Here is a 17,424-nt window from a genome sequence, read left to right as displayed (position 1 = left end):
CTGAATGAATTTCAGGAAAACGAAATTTACAATCCAAGTCGCCGCCACACACATGGACTGCTGTGTTTACTCCTCAGGGAAAGCAGGCCCATCGATCTCCACCTTCCTCCTGATCTTCTGTATCACAACAGCGGACTGGCCAGAAACTACCACCACCAACAGAGAGCCCACAGGCAAGCTCACACACAGGAGCCCATGGAGATGCCGCAGTATTTCACGAGCCAGGCCCACACAAAACATTCCCAGGAAGCGGATCTCACTTCGGTGAGGAGCTACCTGAGCTCTTGCTCATTAATGTAGCTGAGAATGATTTCAACAAGGCCTACCCAGGAGGCTGCTTGCTGAGGAGAGCTATTCCCGAACCTTCTCCAACCTTCTCCTGCTAAAGACTTCTGGAGACACGGGGAGAGAATCAAGGGAGGCCCAGAGGCCTCCTCACGTTTGCCTTGCAGCCATGAGGGGCACCACGAGGCTCCTGCACAGACTTCACGCAGGGTTAGACCTTTCTAAGCCAAAGCCCAGAGAGTTTTTTTTTTTTTTAAAGATTTTATTTATCTGAGAGAGAGAGACAGCGAGAGAGGGAACACAAGCAGGGGGAGGGGGAGAGGGAGAAGCAGGCTTCCTGCCGAGCAGGGAGCCCAATGTGGGGCTCGATCCCAGGACCCTGGGATCATGACCTGAGCAGAAGGCAGATGCTTCACCCACTGAGCCACCCAGGCGCCCCGCCCAGAGAGTTTTTTTGCAAGCCTATTTCTAAGAACTGCTTTTGCCCTAACCAATACATTTTCTGGTCCAAACATCATCCTTCCCCCTCCAAGTAGAAAACTGTGCTTAAATATCTGGCAACGTTCAGGAATGTTTTTTTTAAATATTTGGTCACAGTGAAGACAGCTTTGGGGGCCTCTCCACAGTTTTCTTCTCTGTGACTATTTACAGCATAAAATCCATGGTTGTGTTTTTTATAAAAACAAACTGGGGAGAATAAAACAAAGTGGCTTATAAATATTAACCAGTGTTCACAAATAATAATGTTTAAATAATAACACTTGTACAGCACCTACCATTTACAGAGGCTTCAACATGCATCATTTGGGAAAAAAAAAAACCCAGAAAAATATCTGCCTTATATGGAAAAGTCTTTGATTTTGCCCCTGTAAACTTTTGATCCATAACTTTCTATCACATAACACTGAACCATCTCTTATGAATATATTTTAGAAGTCTGCTGTCAGAGTCCAGCTCCCAGGCATCAACCAGAGCCCTGGTGGGACTGCTCAAAATTCTGGCCCGGACTGATTGTAAAAAACTGCATTTGGGTGGAGAGTGGCTTCCAAAGGCTTAACTGAAGACTAATTGATTTCATCGGAAATAAAAGTATGCATATGATATTAGCTGTAGTGTGGTCTTATTTTTCTTGAAAATCGCTTCTCAGCCTTTTGGCTCAGAGCAAGTGAAAATCTAGAATGTCTGGAGGAACTAAATGGCTGTCACATGTCCCCTTTCAATAAGGTCAAGTATCAGGAAGGGCAGCAGGTAAATTATAGCCCTTCCCACCCTGCGTATGTGTGGGGGGTGGGGTGGGGGAGGCTATAAATATCAAAGCTGAGAACACCAGTATTCTGAGTCCTTCCCCACAGAGGAAGTGCCCCATGCGGGGGTCCAGGATGGGTGGAGGGACCAGATGTGGGGAAGAGCCTGGAGAGATGACAACCCAGGGGTTAAAACCCGGCAGAAAGTTGCTTCCTGAGTCCCCCTCCTCATTGCAAGGCAGGTGGGAAGGGGCCTCTCCTGTGGGTCTAGGTCTCGACAGTGACGGGCACGCAGTAACATCCACGGGCCCCACTGACCCACGTCAGATCAGCTGGAGTCGGCGGCAGGAGCTGTCCCTCTGCTACAGTCCATGGACTGAATCGTAGGAAGAACCGGATGCAAAAGTCGGCTGCAGAAAAGTCTGCTCCGAAGGGCACCGTGGCTCCTTCCTCTGCCGGAACAAAGATGACCCATTGCGCCAGCCCTCCCTGGGCAGGACACGGCTCTGTGTGAATGGGCTGCTGCCAGATGTAATCCAGCTCCTGGGATCTAAACCCACAGCCTGTTCGCAAACAAACTGAGATAAACATTGGCCCCCAGGCTTCAGAGCAAGAGTCTGGTGTCGCTCTGGCTGAGCCTCTCAATTTCCTCGGGAGAGAAAGCGTTGCCTCGGAGCCTAAAGGGGATAAAGCAAAGAGAGGTTTGGATGAGTGCTGAGCCAGGGCGGTGCTTTTAATTGGAAGCTGCTACTTCCTAAACCTGGGCCTCAATGGCCTGGCCCCTTGGGCCCAGCTGCAGCCCTCCCATGCTGGTGTTAGCCTTGGTCCACCAGGGCGGCTCATGAATCATTGCGTGTGATGAAGCAAGCCTCTGGGACTCTGCAGAGAAAACCCACCCTAGACCCAGCCGGCCCCGACTCCCCAAGGCTGGCGATTCTTTTTAAGGCAACAGCAGAATCCGTCAAGAATGCAATGAGCAAACACTGATGCCCTCCCAAGCTCTGCCAACAGGCGGCAAATAACATCAGAACCCTTAAAATATCAACATGATGCTGGCTTCCTTCCCCCCCCACCCCCCCAGACGCAGAATGTGACATTTCCTATGACCATGCAATGGTTTAAAACAAACACAAAAACAAAAACCCACACTCTGCCCAGGACCTGAGGACCTCATGGCCTACAGGGATTACACAATCACACAGAAAGGAAAAATCTCTTCCCAGGGCAGACTCCGACAAGTCTTCATTTTTAACTTCATCATCCAATACGTCTTGTTGCTGCTGCCTTGATTTTTAAGGGAGGGACCGGTCAGTTGGCATATGCGAAGCAGGGGTCACAAGCTCGCAGGGATGAGACGTACGGCAGTCAAAGGGGCCTGGTCCAGGACGCCAAGCTTGCTAGGTGTACAGTCGGCAAGAGCTCAGTGGGGTCAGCCCTACTCTACTCTACTTACTTCCTGGCATTTTCCGTGCGGACCCAGAGTTGGAAACTTTGGGGAGAAAACTCAGAAATATAGATTTCCATGGGGGGAATCTCCTAGTTTTAAAAGATGGGCTTATAGCCCAGTGCCTGAAACACGTACAGCGGGAAACTTCATACTTACTCTGTGAGTGATAAATATATCCCTGTAAAGAAGGAGCATAAATCTCTGAAGGTGTGACTCAATGCTTTTTTCAAACACATGAAAGAACATGGCTTTTAATTATAAAGACCTGGAAACACTGTACAACAGTACCTCCTTCCCCCGCCCCCCCCCCACCAATGTCACCTCCACCCAGAGGCAACAGCCCCAACCTGGGAAGGCAGGTGCAACGCCCCCAAATTCCTGTGTCCGTGTCCGTCTTCCACCACACCCCCTCCTACGCTGTTACCTGGACTGAAACATTCCTGAATACTCAGGGTTTAAAAATGAACCACTTGATCCATGCTTGGAGACGTGAAAACATCTTCCCCAGAGAGAAATTAGATCCACTGCATGCAGAATGTCACAGAATGTCAGAGCCCAGAGGGAAAATGAGTTCCCCCTCTTTCCTGGCCCCATTTTACAGATTGGAAAAGGGAGGCTCAGAGAGGTAAAGAGGCCTGCCCAGGGGCCTTACCAGACTTCCAGGATGGTATCATTCCTTTCCAGGGCCCACAGGAGGGCTTCTGCCCCAAGGTAGGTGAAACAGTTGTTAGACAGCCTGGAGAGAAAGACTGAAAGGTGAGCTTCAAGGATGCTTGGTTCTCCTCTTGGGCCTGTCCAATTAAAGGAGGCTTTGGGAGTTGGCCAGCCTACAGAAGCCTACCTGCCCCCTTGACATGTCACTCTCTTGTCTGAGATTCCCAATAAGCTCATCCACAAAGGTTCAAGGCCTACAAGGAAATGCACCCCTCTCTCCTCTGTTCCCCAGATTCATGTATCTAGTTAGGTAGCTACTCCCTTAGGAAGGGGCTATGGCATGGGGGTTAAGTATGTGCATTTTACTCCCTGGGTTCCAATCCAACTTACACCGCATCTTTTTTGATCTCAGGCAAATTAATCCCAACTTCCTCATCTGTAAGACAGACCTAAAAGAGCACCTACCTCGTGGAGTCTAAGACTTAAACAAAAGAATGGCATATTCTGTGGTGCATTTGGCACCGTACTCAACTGATGGGAAATAATCAATGAACAGTAATATTTTCATGTGGGGTGGGGATGGGGGGCACAGGGACATGGATTCGAGAAAATACGAGGTTGGCAATTGGGAGGGGAGAAGGCGCACTGTCAGAGACAGCAGAGAAGAGCCACCACCCCCTGCTGTTCTTTTTAAGCTCAGAGCTTGGCCTTCGAGACATCTCCACGATGTGTCTGCCACCTCCAGGATTTCAGGACCACCCAGGAAGCTGACCCTAAGCCAGCGCTGATAATAATAACAGCCAATATCTGCTGAACTCTTACTATGTGCCAGCTCAATACCTCTGTCACCCCAGTGACGCTCACAACCCGAAGAGCAGGGTCCCATTATTACCCCCCTTTACACTCAATGCTACTGAAGCACAAAACCAAGGAGAAACAGCGGGTAATGTTGGAGCTGGGGTCCAAACCCAACCCGCCAGGTGCCAGGGCCCACACACTTAACCAACATTTGGCAGCCACTCTGCCTGGAAAAAGAAGGATGCAGGCTTTTTTTTTCTTTTTTTAAGGTACATAAGAAGCTCCCCCCATTTTTTTTTTTTAAGATTTCATTTATTTATTTGAGAGAGAGAGAGTACAAGCAGGGGGAAGGGGCAGAGGGACAAGCAGACTCCCCACTGAGCGGGGAGTCCGATGCGGGGCTCGATCCCAGGACCCCAAGACCGTGACCTGAGCCAAACTCAGATGCTTAACTGAATGAGCCACCCAGGCGCCCCAAGAAGGGGAAACAGTGAGGGATGATGGAATTCAGGGGAGCTTAATGTTAAGGCTCTGGACTAGGCAGCGTGGGCCAAGCCCTGCTGCCATCACCTGGCAGCCCTCGGGGTAGACGGGGCTAAGTCTGTGACAGCGACGGAGGACAAACGTGCCGTGTCACACCTGGTTAGTACTAAGCCAGGTATGCCGTCGGCCCCCCGTGTGCAAAGCCTGGCGTCCCCACTTAGACAGTCCTGGCGTCCCCCAGGCCTCCCAGCCCGGTTTCACCCAAGTGACGGGCGGAAGTGTTTTCCCCAAACATTTGGCAACTTCCTCGCCCCTGCAAAGCAATACAAACAAGTGTTGCCAGAGTGGCTGGCGGGCTGGCAGCAAAGCAGACACTCTCCCAGAGGCAGCTGTCTGCCCGCCGCTGAAGGCGAGCGTGTTCCACGGGCCACATTTGCCAGGGCAGATGCCACCCTTCCTGTCGCACAAGGAGCTGTCTGAGGATGCCCTGACGTCCCTCTCCAGTGAGATCTTTGGCACCCCGGCAGGTGCGGCGCCAGCCTCGGAGAGCCCGCGCACAAGCCCCTGATGATCCCTAGCTGGGCTCCTCCTCACGTCGGCCGTCCCTGTCCTCGTGGGTGGGGACCTGCCCGCTGAGCCCACCACCAGGGCTCGCCACCACTTCCGGCCGGCGCTGCCACCCTCCAGCCCTCCGGCTCCCGGACCCTCCCTCCGCAGGACCTCCAATCAGCGCCTACCCGCCTTCAACCAGCCTTCTCCTCCGCCACCAGCCTGATCCAAGTCTCTCTGCTTCATCTCCCGCCTGGAAGACAGCAGGAGCTCCCGACTGGTCTCCCTGCTTCCATCTTACCCCTCCTCCCATCTGTTCGGCACAAAGCAGCAAGCATGATCTTGTTATGATGTAAATCAGATCATGTCACTGCGCAGATTAAAATCCTCCAAAGGCTTCTCAAGGCCCCTAGAATAAAGCCCCAAATCCTTCCCATGGCTCTGAGGCCTATGTGGCCTCCTCACCCTGCCCCTTCCTCCCTCCACTCACCCCTATATACAGTCCAACCATGCAGGCCCTGCCCGCTGTTCCCAAAACCACCAAGCTTGTTTCTGCCACAGGGCCTTTGCACTTGCTGTTCGGTCCACCTAGAGTGTGCATTCCTGAGACCTCAGCATTATAAGAACAATAACTTTTCTTATTATTCAAGGTTTCAACTCCCATGCCACCTTCCCAGAGAGGCCTTTCCCAGGCAGCTGCAACCCTGCCCCTCCAGACACTCCCTGACACATCTTTCCCTTGAATTCTCTTCTCTTTCGATCCTTTATTATAAATAATCTTGTATATTTGCTTACTTGTTCATTATCTGCCTCTCCCATTAGAATCTAAGAGCTAAGGGGGCTGAGGCCTGCTCTGTTCTTTCCACCACTCTATCCTCGGGGCCTCCAATAGCGCCTGGCACAGTGAGCGCTCCAGAAATATTTCTTGCATCAAACATAAATGGATGAATGTAGGCATGGATATACAACAAAGAAATGAATGAATGCACACATGAATAAATGCAAGCACGCCTACCTGTATAACCTAAGAGAACCCACCAGAGATGATGGAAGAAGACATCTGCCAGAGCTAGAGATGGCCCCTGGAGAGGGGGCATGTCCTGTAAGCCCCATAGCAGATTCCATTGGCAACCCACCCATATGCCCTCAGCTTTCCCCTCTAACTCTGAGGGCCGCTTGCTGGGAAGACCTCCACTCTCTGCCTGAGGCCTTTGTACGGACGCCCCGGAGCATGCTCGGCCATGTGCAGGGCAAACCGGAAGTGCTGGAAAATTCATATCCCCACAAGCACACCGATGAAGGACAAGCTAAATACCCCTGGTGCCTCGCTCCTCGCTTGGGTAGGGGCTCCTGGAGCTCCCCAGCAGGTCTGAGCCGCTATTGGCCTCGGTGATAAGTGGGGTGATAACTGCTTGATGACACACTTGTTACTGGATCCCTGTCCTCCCCCACATCATTTCACTGACCTCTCATCAGTGCATGCTGGGACCACCTCCCCGGTAAACAACTTGCACTGAATCCCCATCTGTGTCTGGGGGATCCCTGACCCTACCAGCCGATTTCTGCCAGGTCACCCTGGGTGAGTTAGCCAGGTGGGAAGCTGCCCAGAGACACCCCCCGCCAACCCCCCCACCGGGCCAGTCATTATCATCCCGGCTCCTGCTTACGGGTTCCTTACTTCAGAACTTTCAAACTTGAATTCCTCTCAAGTCCTTTGGCAAGAGAACACACACCTTCATCCTGGAGATGGTTCTCCTCCAGGCTGGCAAGAACAAGAGAGAAAATCCGGTTGATATGGTAACATTTATTATAGAAGAGGATGTCAGTACGGATTAACCTGCTTGCCCCCCAGTTAGAAAAGCCAACTTCTGAAAATCTACATTTACAGATAAAGTGAGAACCGGGAGAGTCGGATGTGAGGGTCTTCAATCCCAGGGGTGTCTCTGGGAGAGAATTCACCCCAGGCTTCCTCATGTCCCGGTGACCTAATAGCCATTTTCCCTTCCTTATTAACAGAAGCCTCATTCCATTTGGGCAACCCTGTGCTTGATTTAAAAAAAAAAAAAAAAGCTGCATTTCCCACTCTCCACTCTGGCCGGGGTTGGTCGGTGACATCCACATGGCCATTAACACACAAGGGGAACCCGGCAGATGGGGCTCCTGGACATGCTCTTTCAAAGAGAGAGACCTCACTGGCCTGTGCCTCCTGCCCTTCCTGGATATATAGACTGAATCTGGGGACACAGAAATAGTAGTGCAGGTAGAGCAGCCCTCTGGTGACCATGCGGCACCCAACCTTGACAGCGAAGCCACAGACTGAGGATCTGAAGCGACAGAGAGACAGAGTCTCCGACCCCTGCTGGCCTGGTGGAGCCATTACGCCGGCCCCACGCCGCCGACCTCCAGACCGGTGGGACGTGAAAAAAATAAATCCTTTACTGGTTTGAGCCACTGGACATGGAGTTTTTCCCTCCCCTGCAGCCTAATCGTGTAGTCATAACTGATACGCCCAAGGGTGAGACCCGCCTCTAACGAGAATTTCCGAGTGGTACAGTCCAGTCGGGGTATAATCAATGGGACATCGGCAGAGCTGGGGAGCCCTGCTGACAGCCAAGGCCACCACAATATCCATTTTGTGACAATGATCAGAGGTTTCAATGCCCTTCCACTTCTTGGAGAAAGCAGTGTTCGACCTCCCTGATATAATCAGGGACTGCCCAGAACGTGTCATACGAAGACCAGACTAGTGGCATCGAAAGGACGGGAAACTTAGAATCAGTTTCAGGTCAACAATGCGAGTACAATTTATGGGTCACCTTTGAACTTGCTCCAAACCCCACTCCACCTTCTAAGGTGACCCTCACTCTACTCTCCGGTGTTCTTAGGCACTCAACTTAGAAATAACAAAACATTATGAGTATGATAACATATGCTTCACCGTTGGAAGCAGTCATGCCCTCATTTTACAGGTAAGAAACCTGGGATGCAGAGATTATTAGATGACTTGCCCGAGATCACAGCAGGCCTGGAAGCTCAGCCAGCTGGATTCCAGGGTCTCTGCTCTCAACCATTATGCCACATGGAGGTAGTATACAAACCCATAAATATAATTAATGAAAAGAATCAGCACCTACAGGCCAGGCTCTCTATGCTTCACACCACCCAGGTCATAGAGAAAGACAAACCCAAAAGCCCAACCGCTTGATTATCCAGCTCAGTTTTATCCGCTTCCACGGAGGAGGCCCGGGAATGAAGAAAGGCTGTTATCTGCCCCCCAGAGCAGGGGACCCCCCGATCTCACCAGAGTTCTTCCAGTGCCATGTTCTTTTCCAACATTAATGCTAAGGCTTGAGCCCCCACGCTGCCGATGTTGTTGCCCACCAGGCTGAATGGAATCAAAGAACAACGACGTGTCAGGGCAGGGAGGGACCTCAGAGAGAAGCTAAGCCAAGAAGGGCAAAATGCACGACACCCATGGCCCAGCTTCCTAGTCGGCTTGATTTCGGACACGACTGATTGATTACAGTGCTCTTGTCCATGAAGCCCAGGAAGCAGCCTTAGACTCCCTCCCGACATGATGTCCTGGGTAGTCACTATTAATGGACTAGAGTTGGTTCTTGAGATAAAATATATCTGATGCAGCCCCAAATCTTCAATTTATAGATAGGGAATCAAGACCCATTTTAGAATTTTTTTTTAATATTTCTTAGTAAGAGAAAGAGAGAGAGAGAATGGGGAGGGGCAGAGGGAGAGGGGAAGAGAATCTTAAGTAGGCTCCATGCTGAGCGCAGAGCTGGACGCGGGGCTCGATCTCACGACCCTGAAATCATGACCTAAGCCGAAATCAAGAGCTGGATGCTTAACGGACTGAGCCACCTAGTTGCCCCTGAGAATCAAGACCCTTGAGAGGAGAAGGGATACTCCAAAGTCACCCAGAAAGACTCAAATGTCCTGACTCCAAATCCAAGGGTCTTTTTTTCTCATCCCACTGCCTAACATGGGGGGTGGGGGAGATGTAAAACAAAGTTCAAGCAAATGAAGGACTTACTGGCCCAGGCTCCTCCCTCCTCATGCCCGCTCCCCACGGCCATGCAGACCCCGAAGCTTACCTGAGCCACCTCAAGCTCTGGTGATCCCCCAAGGCTTCAGCCAAGGCCTGGGCCCCCTCATCACCCACCTTGTTGCCCCACAACCTAAAAAGGCCAACAGATTCTGTCAGTCGGTCAGTGAGTAACTGCTGTGTGTTCTAGACATGCATGAAGCCTGCCCTTCCTCTCTACGTCCCCGGCTGGAGGGGCTACGACCACCCAATTCCAGAATGGTCTCAGTGGGGCTCCTAGGTCCCAGCAAAGTGGTCCTACCTCCACCTTTTTGGAGCATGGCCAAACTACACTCACATTTTTCAGTCAGATTTACAGAACAATAGAGGCCCACCTAGCACATGCCCTCAGGGACAGGGAACTGCCTCTCAGTGACAAGTCACAGGGTTAACATTTTTCCTGACCCTTCTTCCCAGGGACTGCTACCCCCTAGCCCTCAACTATCCTCCAGGACCACCCGAAACAAGTCTCACTCTTTTCCCACAAGCCAGCTCTCTCTCTCTTGCTCCTCCCTAGCGTCCCCCGTTCCTTCATGGTGTCAAACTCCTTCACCCCGGGGTCATCCTTGTTCCACCCTAGCATCCCCTTTCCTTCATGGTGTCAAACTCCTTCACCCCTGGGGTCATCCCCCGAGACCTCCTGCAGTTTGGATGGATGTTTCCCTTTTCAAAGGTGGGGCCTGGCTCAGACGTTGTGACCTGGCTGTTTTACACACGGGAAGTGAGCCCGGACCTGGCTGGGCACACGTGAGCAAAGGTGGCCTAACTAAGAGGTTCACTGCGCTTTCATTCATCAGGTAAATATTTACTGAGCCCCGGCTCCGCACCAGCACCGCTCTGTGCCCCGGGGAGAGTGCCAACAACCAGCAAAAAACCTGGAACAACCTCAGTGTGTCTCAAAAGGAGCTGGGTTAAAGAGATTACAGCCATCCAGCCCGTGGAATACTAAGCGGCTTGTCTTTCAAAAATGGGGTCATTAGGGTATGAAAGATATATTGTTAAGCAAGAAAAAACCAATATTCAGAACAGTTTGTATCAGAGGATAGCATCTGGAGGTTTGAGCACAGTGCCTGGTCCAGACAGGTGCCTTAATAAACATGTGTTGAAAGAGAACGGCCCCGATCCACTAGTTGTGACCCCGAGCAGGAGAGAGCTTGGTAGGGCTGGGGCCACGCTTGTGCTGGACTCTGTGGGGCTGGGCACGCGGCTTGGAAAGGTGCTGATCTCCCAAGCGTGTGGGCAGCTCGCCTGCCTATGAAATGGGTTGGGCCCTAAGGTTTTAGTCTCTCTTCCTACAGTCTTGGTCCTCAAACCCGCATTTCTCGTCCAAGGGACCCTAGCTCACACCAGGGGAGGCAGGACGGGAGCGGGGACTGCAAGGATGCCATCCTGGGGGGTGGTCACTCTGCCTGGCAACCAGAGGACGCCCCCCTCCTCCCCCCGCCCCCCGCAACACTCTGTGGGGACCTGTGGTCTGTGGGATTGCCCTCCCAGCCCGCGTCTGACTCTTCTGCCCTCCCTGGAAGGCCTGGCCTGACCCCACAGCAACACGCGCTCTGAAGAACCCGGCAAGGCCCCCTCCCATCCTGGGGCCAGTCTCCAGCCTTGTCCACCTCCCTCTCTTACCCTGCTTCTCATCCCTGGCCGCACAACCTCGGCAGAGGTTTTTTTTAAAATGACTGATTCCTAAGCCCTGCACCCGGGCGCTTCATTTAATTAGTCTAGGGTGGGGCCCAGGCATTCTTCAGAAGCTCCCAAGTGGTTCTGATGGACTCACGAGGGCGAGAGGCACAGCCCTGGACCCAGCGAGGACCAGAGAGCTTCCTGCCACCACGGGCTCTTCCTGAGCTTCCTGTTTGTTGAGTGAAAGACAAACACCAAAGCAGCCAAGGGCCACCCACTCTCTCCCACTGCCTCTGGGACCTTCCGGCCGAAATGTGTCACCTACCTCTAAGTCCCCCCACCCCCCCCCCCCCAATGCGGTCCCTCTGCCCCAGAATCCAACCTACCCCAAGAACTGCAAGGAGGCGTTGGCTCTGAGCCCCTCGGCCAGCACCTGGGCTCCTGCGGCAGTGATATGGTTATTCCCCAGCCTGGAAGGGAAGGCAGGGAGGCTAAGAGTGTGCGGGACAGGGAGATGTGAGTGCCCAGAAAGCCCGGGGCTGCTGGGAAAAGTGTGTCCCAGACACAGAAACATGGAGAAAAGCTTTGAGGAGCTCTCTGCAGGACGCAGGAGCCTGTCCTCTAGCTCCTGCCTGCCCAACAGTGAGCGTATGTGCTTTTCTATTCCTGTTTGGGGGATGTAATGACTCCCGCTACTTCATTTCCCAGCTGCAAAGGGAAAGAAGTGGGGGAAACCTGTTTTGCAAAGCAGTGTGACAGGTACGGGCAGAATGCACAATAGGCAGGTGTCCTAGGAGGTGGTTTCCCCAGGGGAGGGAGGGTGACTCACTATCACACCTTTTCCTCCTGCATCAGCCACTGGCTGGCACTAGACTCCATGCCCCCCTGCAGCTCTCCTGGGTCCACTGTTGCTGCAGGGAGCATTCACCTGTTCTGGAAAGAGGGCAGGCCCCGGCCGCTGGGAGAGGGAAGGGGATCCTGCTGAGCAGGGACTGGAGGGGGGAGGCTTCAGCCACATCCAGGTACCTCAGAGAGTTTCAGGGAGGTCCCCAGAACTCTCACCCACAACCCCAGGCTTCCTGGAATAATACACTTTCCTCTTTTTAGAGAACTTTCAGGCCCTTGAAGCCACTCTAGCTCATAATGCTGCAAGGCAGGCACTATGATCCCCTTCCAGAAGGAGTGTGGTGGCCTCTCACACCTCTGACCACAGGCCCTGTGATTAAGGGCCCCTGCTGCTGGGCTGGGAAACCCAAGGTCGCCTCTGTACCGAGGCCCGCTTCCCACAGGCGGCTCCCAGCCGGTGACCCGGAGACACAAGACCCAGCTGGGCACACTTGGCTGGAGGACTGGCCGCCACCGTCTGTGCTCTCAGAACTGCACTGAAGGCCAGGACACTTCCTCCCAGCCCTCTTCCTTCCCTCTCCCCCTCACTCAGGGTCAGACCTGACTTGCCCAGCCTCCCCCAGTGCCTTCCCCCTCTGCCCCTCATTGGCATTTTCCCCAACAAATTTCTTGCACATCTAATCCCTCCTCAGAGGCCTGAACTACTGGACAAACATACTGAGAACTTTCGGGATTATTCGCCATCTTTTAGCCACTGAGCTCACTGCTTAAAGCACCGACTTACTGTGCCGGGTCTCTGCATATGTTAACTCACCTAGTCATCGCAACAACCTAGGAGGAAGCTGTAATTATTATCCACATTTTACGGAAGGGGAAACAGAGTCACAGAGACACTGGGCTGACCCAAGGTCACACAGCAAATGAGGATTCAAATCTCAGGGATCCTGGACCCAAACCTCAGTCGGTCTGATCCCCAGAGCCCCATGCTCTCAACTATCGTGCTATTCTAGCCCAGAACCCAGGCCTCAGGTTCGAGTGTAGCACCTTCCCGCTACCCCACGGCCCTCCCCCTGGCCACAGCGGCTCTCAGGATTCTGAGTCTGGGGGAGCGGGTGGTGGTGGCAGAACAGAGTCCTTTGTACAGAAAGCCACCTCTGGGGTTGGCCTCAGCAACCCTGCCTGAGACTGAGCTACATGGTTAGCAATTTAAAACTGGAGGCTCCCATCCCCAAACCCAGCCCAGCAGGTAGAAAGAATGGACAATAGCAATTGTTCATCCACAGAAATCCAGGAGGCAAGACATTCCCAGAGAGAGAGAGAGAGAGAGAGAGAAGCCAGGCCAAGCCAGGGGCCAGCAGGAGAGGTGATTTAACAGTGTCAGGAGAGAGACTCCAGTTGAGCCGGGAGGGCCAAGAGCAGCAGAATCGCAGACTTCACAGACTGGAGTACAAAGCCGGACCCGCCAAGCGCTGAAAGGACCTTCTGAGAGCTTTTCGGTGACTGGCTGCCACCGCCGTGGGGACAGGAGACTGATGCACACCTCTGCCCACAGCCCGTGCTCAACGTGCATCAGTGAGCTGGGAAACCCCAGAGAGCTCGTGACACTCTTAGACACGGGGAAGGAAAAGGCCCTGGAAACCCTCTTCAGCCCTGGGGCTAAAGGTCAAAGGGCGGGAAGCCCTCAGCCGAGCAGAGCCGGTCCGGAGTTTGCTGGGGAGGTCAGAGCATTGGCGAAACCCTGCTCCAAGGCGACGCTGGCCCTGTAAAGCAGCCAGGAGATCAGCAGCCCAGCAGAGGCCGAGCCAGGGCCAGGGCCAGGGCCAAGGCCAGACCAGGCGGACTCAGCTGTGCAGCAGAAAGGCAGTGCTCACCTTAACGCCAAGAAGTTCCCCTTACACGCAAGGAGCCTGGCCATGGGTTGTGCACAGCCATCGGTCAGTTTGTTGTTGAAGAGCCTGAAAAGTTCCAAAAGGGAGGAGCCATGGAAACCAAGCACGGCAGTCAGTGACCACCCCAAGCCCCGGGTAGCCGGTTCCCTCAGCACAGGAGCCGCCCGCACCCTCCGACCAGGCAGACCTCCCCCCGGCCCGGCTCACGGCCCCGGTGGCACGGCCTGGAGCGTGGCTGGGGGCACGAGGCCCCGACGTCCGCAGCCCAAGCCCGACTTACGCTAACTTCTGCAGCTGCTCGCTCTGCAGCGCATGCTCCACGAGCTTGCAGACACCTCGGTCGGAGATATTGTTATCTCGCAAGCTGAACAAAAGGCAAAACAAATAAATTTGAAAACGGAGCTGACGAGAGAAAAATCAAATAAACAAGACCCCCGGAGAGATTTGCACGCGTGCCCAAAGTGCCATCGTCTGGGCTTCTGGAAAACACCGCAAAGCACTGAGCGCCCCAGAACAGAGGAGACGCCCCCATCCCTGGTCTGGGTGCCGACGCCATGCCCTAGGTGGGGGACAGCTCAGCAAGCGGGGACCCAGAGCTCCTGCTAAAGAACACTGGAATCCTCGGGGTCACTGGCCTAGTCCAAGGAACTGTTTCCAGCTTTGTAACACAGAAATGATCTTCATAGCAGCCTCACAGAAGGGTCCCGAGGTGGGTGGGTGTGGTGGGAACTAGCCGGCCCCCTCCCCCGCAGGAGGTGATGGTGGGCACCGGAGGGCAGCGTCCCCCAAACTCACCTGATGCCACAAGATCTTCAGAAAGCGTCTCTAGAATACAGACTCTCAGGCCCCTCCCCTGGAGCTGGTGATTCTGTATGTGTGGGGCGGTGGGGCCCAGGGATCTGTGTATGTTAACAACTGTGCCCATGATCCCCTTGTTCAGGCAGATCGGGGACACCCTAACTTAAAGGTTAACAACGTGGGCTCTGGAATCCCTCAGTGGAAATTCGGATCCTTAGCAGCCACTTACTAGTTATTTGCTGCTCCCTTCCTCGGTAAAAAGGGGGGGATGGTATTCCCAGCCCCACCTGGCTGTAGAGTAAGATTTAAAGAGACAGTGCACATAAAGCCCTGTGAGCACCTGGAATGGGTAGAAGCTCCCTATAATCATGACCGCTCGCATGCATGGAGTGCTCACCTAAGCACTTCCCAAAAGTAAAGGTATTTAATCCTCACAAAAGCTCACCACGTAGGTACTACCATGATGTCTATTAAGGGGAAGGAAATTGAGGCACAGACAAGTGGAGTGACCGCGCCAAGGTTGCACAGTGCCTAAAGCATCTGGACCAGGGAGGTCTGGCTCCGAACCCCACCCCTGAGCATGACATCCCCTGCCTCTCCCCCCAGGCCTTCTAGGGGCTCCTAGAGCCGTGATTTTCAGGCTGCAGGTCGTGACCCGCTGGTGGGTCATGAAATCAACTCTGAAGGGCCCAGCAGCATTTTGAAAAGGGAGAAAGGACAGAAGAGGGCAGAATGCATCCGAGTTTACACCGGAAAGTCATTTTGTGAAGTTTTTGTTTCAGTCTTAGATGCCTGTGTGCCTGCTTGTAACTTCTCTCTCACAGTGGGTCACAGCCCAAAAACTGTGAAAGCCAGCAGCCTAGAGTCAGAGCCAGCGTCTAAAGAAACCTAGCTGGGGACACTCGGTAGACAGGTTTCCTGGAGGCTGCGCGTTTCTGTTGGCATGGAAACAATTCAAGTGGGAGAGAGGCAGTATGGCTGTGGGGGAGAGGAGTCCTCCCGCTGTCCACTAGCCTCTGTCTCTGTCTCTCTGTCTCTCTGTCTCTGTCTCACACACACGCGCGCGCGCGCACACACACACACACAGGAAATGCCCAAGCAGCAACCTCCAGGTCCTTTCCCCTCCCACACAGCACTGGCAATTTCGGTACAGAGAGTAAACAGAAGTGGGACTTGGTCAAGGTCTTTTACGGCTCATGCAAAATGAAGCTGGTTCCCACAAACCACCCCAGACCTAGGGAATGAGAATCACTGCGGATGGGCCCTCGAATCTGCATTTCCACAAGCTCCTTTTCACCTACGAGCAGAGCACTGGAACCTTCTTCTGAGAATAAAAAACAGACCTCGAGCCTCCCCTCAGCCCTTTGACACATTCTGGGAGTGACGTGGGCTTTCCTTAACTGAGGAGAGGGGGTCCGTTCATTCTAAGGATGGACTGGTCTATAAGGATCATCCAGGCCAGTGGTTCCCGACCTCTTGGGACTCAAGGACCCCTTTGAGGATGACGGGTCCACTATTCAGAAAAATGCACGTTCATATTTTATCAGGAAAATGACTCCCACAGACAGGTCTCAGACTTCCTGAGTGAAAATATGGGGATTCCTCCTTCCTGGGGAAACAGAGTATGGTGCTGGCCATCTTCCATTTGCCTGGCCAGATCCACTTTCCCCTCTCTGCCTGGCTCTCGGTCCTGAGGGGCTGATGCCTACGGATGACAGCAGCAGGTACCCTGCGCTAACTCCCGGTTGGTTGGTCAAGGCAAGAGTGGGAAGGGGAGGAAAGGCCAGGACCCCCACTCTCCCAGCTTTCTGTAGTCTCAGCTCCTACTAGGCAGCCTTCTCCACACCTGCCCCCCAGCCCTGCCTCTCCAGGCCTGCGGAGGGTGACAGCCCCATCCCCACCCCACCGTCACTGGCCCCAGGACCCTGCCCTGTCCTTTCTGGCTCTTCCTAACTGCTGCCCAAGCCTCTGTAAACAGTCCCTTTATTAAACTCTCTGCAAATGACCCAATTTAAATATGTCAACACTATATCCTCTTGATATATTCATAACATATATTATCTATAATATACATGTTAACTATATAAAATATGCTACATATTATTATTATTACATTATATTTATAAACTTACGATCATGGACCCTATGTAAGGGATAACACAGGCCACCAAGTTTCTAATAGATAGGCATATGTTTGCTCCAGAGGGAAAAAAAATCTTGCTGCTCTGGCCCAGAGAAGGTGTGCCATCTTAATAGATTCAAGGAGAGGCTTGTCCCTTGCTTAGGGTCAAATAAGGTCATCTGGGATAGACCAAAAGCCCCAGAAAGCTGTGAGTAGATTTTAATGTTAAGCTACCACTTCTGCTTTCTCAGAGGTTTTAAATAGGGAGCAGGACATGCCCTTTCAAGGCAGGGAGGAAAGTGGGGGAGCCTGCAGCCAGCTGGCTGCCAGACCCGGCCATGACCTCTGCTCTCACCTGGCCCTAGACGGAGAGAGGCCCTGCGGGTTTGGGAACAGACGTTCCAAAGGGGGAAGGAAACCTCACATGTCCAGACGGGGGTCCGGAAGCAGTACGGGTGACAGCATACCCTCATGTGGGTGCCGCACTGCATGCAGGATGAAAGGGCAGGTGCAGGGCGCCTGGGTGGCTCAGTCAGTTGAGCATCTGCCTTTGGCTCAGGTCATGACCCCAGGGTCCTGGGATCGAG

General features: G+C 53.3%; 1 protein-coding gene across 2 annotated transcripts in view; it reads right to left on the bottom strand.

Annotated features, from left to right (window-relative positions):
* Positions 1-710: 710 nt before the first annotated feature.
* The window catches only part of NOD2 (nucleotide binding oligomerization domain containing 2), a 35,345-nt gene continuing 18,631 nt past the window's right edge, over positions 711-17,424 (bottom strand). The window contains exons 4-11 of one of the 2 annotated variants that reach the window (XM_032424569.1): positions 14,198-14,281; positions 13,900-13,983; positions 11,569-11,652; positions 9,570-9,653; positions 8,762-8,845; positions 7,139-7,222; positions 3,629-3,712; positions 711-2,206 (exon numbers count right to left, since the gene is read on the bottom strand). In XM_032424569.1, coding sequence (XP_032280460.1) covers positions 2,134-2,206; positions 3,629-3,712; positions 7,139-7,222; positions 8,762-8,845; positions 9,570-9,653; positions 11,569-11,652; positions 13,900-13,983; positions 14,198-14,281 — 661 coding nt within the window. In that variant the 3' untranslated portion in view covers positions 711-2,133. Of the gene's footprint in view, positions 2,207-3,628; positions 3,713-7,122; positions 7,223-8,761; positions 8,846-9,569; positions 9,654-11,568; positions 11,653-13,899; positions 13,984-14,197; positions 14,282-17,424 lie in introns of those variants that run through there. The other variant, XM_032424568.1, reaches the window with a different exon arrangement.

The sequence above is a fragment of the Phoca vitulina genome, unplaced genomic scaffold (assembly GCF_004348235.1).
Source record: "Phoca vitulina isolate PV1807 unplaced genomic scaffold, GSC_HSeal_1.0 scaffold30, whole genome shotgun sequence".
NCBI classification, from domain to species: domain Eukaryota; kingdom Metazoa; phylum Chordata; class Mammalia; order Carnivora; family Phocidae; genus Phoca; species Phoca vitulina.
This window is presented reverse-complemented; position numbering and strand designations above follow the sequence as displayed.